The sequence below is a fragment of the Dermacentor andersoni genome, chromosome 7 (genome assembly GCF_023375885.2).
Source record: "Dermacentor andersoni chromosome 7, qqDerAnde1_hic_scaffold, whole genome shotgun sequence".
NCBI lineage: Eukaryota > Metazoa > Arthropoda > Arachnida > Ixodida > Ixodidae > Dermacentor > Dermacentor andersoni.
This window is the reverse complement of record NC_092820.1, coordinates 145642334-145649090: the sequence shown is the minus strand read 5'-3', so window position 1 is coordinate 145649090 and position 6757 is coordinate 145642334. Positions and strand designations below refer to the sequence as shown.

Sequence of the window (6757 nt, the reverse complement as noted above, 5' to 3'; positions counted from 1 at the left end):
ACAACCTTCTGGTTTCTTGTTTTAAGAAAATACTGGCAGATCAAATTTACTGTTCTGCAATGATTGTCCCTCCAATCTCTACCATCACATGGTTTTAACAACGTTAGGTATAAATAAAATGTATCTAAATTACCTATAACAGTCACCCATGTCGATTTTCACTCCCCAAAAGCCATCCAGATCTAGCAATACACACACTTGGCAGTGTCAGGACTATACGTGCCGTCTGAATTACATAACTGGATGAAGCGGAGTTGTAAATGTAAAAGAGCTCCCCCGCTCTAAATAAACATTGTGCAACTGGCATGCAACACCCAGCTTAACTGCAACTAACAATAAAAGAACATCTCAACAAAGCCAAGCCAATTCGTAGAAAGGTCCCTCTACTACCCACCGCTCCCCTGGTAGCTGAGAAACTGCAGCTTCACATTTTTCTCTAGTGATTTTAGTAGGAAACTCTGAGCCATCAGATATCATGATCTTGGATTGTAGCCCGAAGTGAACACGGACACAGAAAGGAGCTCCTTTCTGCTCCTTTCTGTGCACAGTCTGCTCCTTTCTGTGTCCGTGTTCACTTCGTGCTACAATCCAAGATCATGTTATCGTACCAACTCGCCCAACTTTCCATCCTTTTCCATCAGATATCCCCTTGCATTTTGGCTTGGATCGACAAGGCGATCGTTGCGCAACTTAAGACGGACAAACCGGCACAGCACGACATCGCAGCAGGAAATGCGCTCCAAGCAGTTGCCGCTTAAACTTCAAGGCATTGCGAGAGATTACAACCGCCTCGAGCAGCAGAGAGAGAGAGAGAGAGAGAAATAAAAAGCATGTGAACACGAGAAGGAACACTTGAGGGGGAGGGGCTGGTATTGGTGTACACTTATGAACAAATGCGAAGGGAACATGTACAAAGGGATGACGTAATAATCCGGCACTGTGGACGTCGGCTCCCCCCCCACTGCCACGTGTGGTTTCCTTTGGGCGGCCATGTGCCGAGCTGCATTTCGAGCCCATCGTGCAACAAGACGGGCCGTCCCGTGGAAGTCCTCCTCTAAAAACAGTGAGCAAATTAAACGCCAAAATGCTGTGGCCTGTGTACTCGGTTCAACAGACGTTAAAAGAAATTCTCTTGTGGCTACCACTGAACCGCCTGCTAGCGCTCGCACAGAGATTGCATTCTTACGTCTACTCCTGCAGGCAGACAGTGAGACCGGACCATTCTGCTTGCTAGACTTGCTCTGTTGACTGCCAGGTTTGTGGACGACAGCAATTACGCTTCACTTCTGTTGGCATCATTTGCAGACGACAGTGATCCTTGTTTACAACTGCGGAACAAACCAGGCGAGTATTGATGCCGTACGTGTTGTTGTACAAGGCAATGAAATGCACACTGTGCGAGGTCGGAGCGTTAACAAACCAGTAGTACAGGCAGAAGGATCCTTTAACAATTACCGAACCAAATACTTGTCACAGCATAGAGGTGGACCTGAAGGGTTAAAAAAAAAAAGAAACAAACAAACAAACACTAAAACGAGGCAATGCCACGAAGAAACCATCACATAAAATTGCGAGTGGCAGGAGGGGAGCACTGGGGGGTCAATGAACGCGGCATACATGCTTCCTCAGTGAATGCCTGGCTGGCTTCTCTGTCCTGGCTGCTGCGCAGTCTCACTTGTGGGAGCGGGGGCTGGACCTTGAAGTAGTGGACCGGACCATTTCGGAGACGCCGCTGGCCCGCCGCGCGACATTCTCTGTCGACCCTAGTAACACCCGGCTACTCTGCAGGCTGCCCATGCTTCTGGACATAATGCTGTCCCGACCAGTTCCTGCAAGGAGGACAGTCGTCATCCCCGTTATCATCATCAGGCTAGTCGCAGCGTGTGGAAAGTCTCCTTCCTCCATTGCATGCCTGTGATCATTCTCTGTCTGATGCCGACTAAAATGGAAGTGTCATGAAAGGACTATACTCTTACTTTGTACCTAGCAGGCAGTGGTGCAGATGCTGCACAAGTGGTGCGAGCATCATGTTTTGCAGCACAGCCATTTTTTATGTGCGATGCTTTCCGAGAAATAACTAAGTGCAGTAGAATCTCGTTAATTCAAACTCCAAGGAGGACTGGAAATTTATTCAAAGAAAAGGGAGGTCAAACTAAGGAGAGTCTCTTTAAACATCGCGCCCGATCAATTGTGCGATACAGCATGCAAATTTATGGAAAAAAAGAAAAACTTGCATTGTATTCATGCAAATATGGTACTAGGGGTGTTTGAATAGTGAAATTTCTGAATCGAATATGAATGCATTCAACTTCTGTTAATTTGACCCTGGCGGGACCGACAAAATTGACTGAATTATTTGGCGGGTTGAATTAAACAATATGAAAAAAAAAGGAACAATACAGTCAAACCCGGCTATATCGAACTCGCAAAAAAACGCCTATCAGTTCGATATAGAGCATAATTCGATATAAGCCTGCTAAATAACTGGATGTCATAAAAGCACATACCATTTATAAAATCACTTTATTGGCGAAACTAGCTTAGTTTCGCATAAATTAGTCCTGCATTTTCTTCTGCTTGGGCAATTTCGCTGCCTGCAACGCACGCAATTCCCCACGTTGTCTAGAGTCCGAGCAGCTGAGGCCGCAACCTTCCGCATTCGCGCAGAAGCACCGGACTAATGCGAGTGCACCAATCACTTCGGAGGATGTGGGCAATGGACCGTAGTTGCTTTCCTCAACGTGCCTACTTTCATTTGTGCTCGGTACGATGTCGGCGATGTAGTCTTCGTTTCGGGATCTACCGTCGTCGCGACACCATCATCTGCACTCACAAACTCGTCCACCGTTGATTCGAATGTCCCCGAAATTTTGACAGCTCGCTCCAAACTTCGGCAACACCGGCAACGGCTTCATCGCATTCATCAGAATTTGCAGTCATCACCGAGCACGCGGAAACCGGCACGTAGGAAGAACGCCTCGTACACGGCCGTGCGTACGCGTCGGGCGCCATGGGCACCGGGTTGAGAGTCTGGCCACTTTAGCCCTAATCGTGCCGAGAGTGCTCCTCTGAATCTTGCACGCTGCGGGGACATCGCGTTCGACGCGATTTGTGATTTCGATCTTCACGACGAAAGGCGAATTCTGCCGCTTCATCACGGCAACACTGCTGGAGAAGGCCCACAAGGCGCAAACACGATAAACCAGAGAAGCAGCCAGACGACTCGCACTTTCGCCATCTTGCACGAAGAGCGCACAAGAGCCTCTGATTGGCTGTCTGAGCAAGCGCTGTAGGCGGGCCAGGATCATTTTTTTGCTAGGGAGTGTCGATAGATAGTGATCTAAAGAAAGGAAGGACGCTTGATTCTGCAACCCGTGAGGGAGCACGGCGAAGCGTCGTCAGGGGAGAGGGAGTGGGAAGTGAAAGATGATAGAGAAAGAGGGAGGATAATAGACTTCACTATGCGCGACAGGGAGAGTGTCGACGGCTCGCCCGAACAGCCCGAGGCAGCGCGGTCGCGGTAGGGAGAGCGGTTGATGGAGCCGCGCCGCCGGGTTTCCCCGCTACCGCGAGGGAAAGCCAACTTCTGGGGGCACTTTTCCGCCGCTTGACGTTCGATATATCGGGAGTCACTGCAATATTTGTTCGATGTAAGCGTAATTTTTGCTATATATACTCATTGTAACTATACCGTGACCAGAAATTGTTCGATATATAGAATAATTCGATGTAAACGGGTTCGATATAGTCGGGTTCGACTGTACTACACACCGTTGATTCATTTGGCAGTATTCTGCCTAATCTACATGTGCCAAAATCAACTGTGCACCCACTTTCTATGCGTCTAAAGTAGAAAACTAGTGTAGAAATGACATTAAATCTCCTAAAGAGTAGCAGTTTCGCCGCAAAGGCAAAAAATTGATTGCAATAGAGAAATTACTAGACAGCTACAAAAAGTAAAGTTAGTAGTTTTACAGCAGCATAAGCTGCCGTAAACATTTGCTTCCTAACTAAATTAATAAGCATGTTGTCACACAGGCATGAACAAAATTCACTTGATGACCACAGACACTAGCGGTCAAACGCAAGGCGTCATGAAGAGCAGCACCTGCGGCTCGCTTCAATGCAAACTAGGCATGCCAGAACACAGTGTATGAGAAGCTATTACCTATCTCAGGCCACCTAGCATTCGAACCCACTACAGATTACCTCCAAGATTGGGCACACGTGGCCGTCCTCGGCCACCGCACCCCGAGTAGAACACGAGATGCACACTAACCGGCGCCCTCCCCCCTTTCTCCCATGCAAGCGCGAGCAGACGCCGCCGCATCAAGCCACCATCCTTCTCGGCTCACCCTTGCCCGCTTTCCCTCGCAGCTACAGCATACGGTGCGCGGTCGCGATGTTATCGCACTTGGACTTTATACGGAACATCATAACAACGACGACAGTGAAAATTCGTCTAGATTGTCCATATAACTGCGAAAATTGACAGTCACTTTAGCATACGCCAAAGAGGGTGAAAGCGAGAGCATGCATGCTCGAGACATTCATTAAATTACCTGACATTCTCAATCGAATGTGTCGTTGCTTCTTATTACTTGCTTTCTCCCATAAAGGTTGCGAGTCCGAGTGCCTTAATTGACGCTACCTTAATTAACTTTACCATAATTGACACCAAAGGTCGCGGGTTCGATTGCCTTAATTAACTTTGCCTTAACACCAAAGGTCATGGGTTCGATTTCCACAGCGCTCGTGCCACTGCGCAAGGCGAGCTCACATGACTTTCTGTACCGCACGTCGCGTTTTCCTGACCACCTGGGGTATGAGCTACTTAAAGCTTTCGCCTTAATGGGGCTCTTGCATTGCCCAGGGGGCGCTGCGAAAAAGGTGCTAAAAAGCGCCCTCTGTCCTAAAATGGGTCGTACCAAGCTCGGTCGTCTGCTTCGGAAAGCACGTTTACAATATGGAGCCGCCACTTTCGGTTGTGTTGTATGACGGCCTGCAGCGAATATCGGGCGCCGAAGATTTTTTTTAGGGGTGGCACGTTGCGTAAAGGCAAGAAATTGTGCAGTGCCGAATACGTGTATGCCGTTTAAGAATTAAGCGGCGAAGATTTAGCGCGGTGTCAATCGCAAGCGAAGCGAGTCGCGTACGAAGTGGAACTTCAGGTAAGGTTTGCACGCTGCTAGATTCAGGCGCACAAACGCGAGGAAATGCTTGCTATAAATGAATCCACAGCAGCGATAAGCAGACATCATGTGTACGGAACTACTCGAGCACACGACGGTACGCGCCGCGACGGCAGCGGTCTTTCAGCATGCCGCGATGTATGAACTGCTCGAGCGCACGATCGTACGCGCCGCGACGGCAGCGGTCTTTCGACATGCCGCGAAACGGCGGGTCTCCTGCAATCTTTGTTGACTGCATGCCGCAAAACAAGTGGTTATGCCTGCGTTGTAGTAGCGGCCATCCTTCCCTTTTAATAACTGGTAATAACTGATGCAATGCATATGAGCTCGCAGTAACGTACGTGCGAATCGCGCTGCAGCGCGAGCTCGTGCGCTGCTCGCTTGATGTAGCTTTTAATGACAACGCTCGAGCATCGATCTGCTGTAATCAATACTATCTTGCTGCGCTGCCTCAACATGCTGGCTTGAGGTCAAGTATGAGCACATTTAACTCTCTAACCTGTGCTGCTCGTAGTGGGGTAGTGAATTTGTGGTCATTTGCACACACCTGGGCACTTCATCACTTAGCACCGGTCGAATTGTTAATTGTCGCTGTGGCCGGGTTTCGAATCGTGAATCACCAGCCATGCCTGCTGCTATGTCGGTCTGCCGTCGGGACTGTAGGTGCAAAAGACCGAATTTTAGAACGCAGATCTATAATCAAGCAACCTTCAAGACAGGTGAAGCAGTCAGCATGGCGCGAAGTTTCGCTTACCCAGCGCGACGAACTGCAGTTATCCAGCGCGCCCGACGCTCCGCTTCGTGAGGCCTTGAAGGGAAACGATAGAATCGGATGTTGGGATTCAGGCCGTCTTGTTCATGGCAGCCCACGACGCAGCAGTATCGACGGTGACACTTTTTCGATGCTGAGCTAGGTCCCTCCGGATCGGCGTCGCCGATTCCTTCTGCTTCTAGCATTACGTCCCACGGCACACGGGGAGTCCGTTTTCGTTAAACTATAGGCTGCGGCCAGCTCGCAGCGTGGTCGACGTGGTCTGTGAGAAGCGACGAGCCTTTTCGCACTCGCAACAGGGCAGAAAAAAGTGCGAATCGACGCAAAACTCGGCCTAGAAACGTGCTTCGCCACAGCCAGGGCTCAATACGACCCAAGCTGGTACGACCCAGATGTCGTTTCCCGCGCCGCCACCAGGCGCCGCTACTATACCTCAAACTCCAGCGCAAGACGCCCATAGTAGCATACAAATCCAACAAGCACCAAATTTGTTAGCAAGAAAAATGGGCGAGGGTATAAATACACGTTGCGCAGCGAAGGCAAGTTTCCTAAAGTCAGCTTCGCCGCGATACAGCTGTGTTATGCGGCAGGGCATACAAACGCCGCAAACACTGTGTCCGGCTTAATTTTCAAGGAAAATAAACAAAGGCCGCGCATTAATATTAGGTAGATACCGTAATCAGACATTGTGAGCTACCATTACTGCTCGAAAACCTCCCTAGGGCAGACCAAAAATATGTGTTTTTGATGGGAGGTGACGTGTGTCCAAGGCATTCATCGTCCCCTAAGCTCT

At 49.4% G+C, this 6757-nt stretch overlaps 1 protein-coding gene across 3 annotated transcripts in view; it reads right to left on the bottom strand.

Moving 5' to 3' along the window:
* Positions 1-1167: 1167 nt before the first annotated feature.
* The window catches only part of Khc-73 (Kinesin heavy chain 73), a 122740-nt gene continuing 117150 nt past the window's right edge, over positions 1168-6757 (bottom strand). For all 3 annotated transcript variants that reach the window (XM_055072260.2, XM_055072261.2, XM_050180871.3), the window contains one exon: positions 1168-1829. In XM_055072260.2, coding sequence (XP_054928235.1) covers positions 1672-1829 — 158 coding nt within the window. In that variant the 3' untranslated portion in view covers positions 1168-1671. The remainder of the gene's footprint in view (positions 1830-6757) is intronic.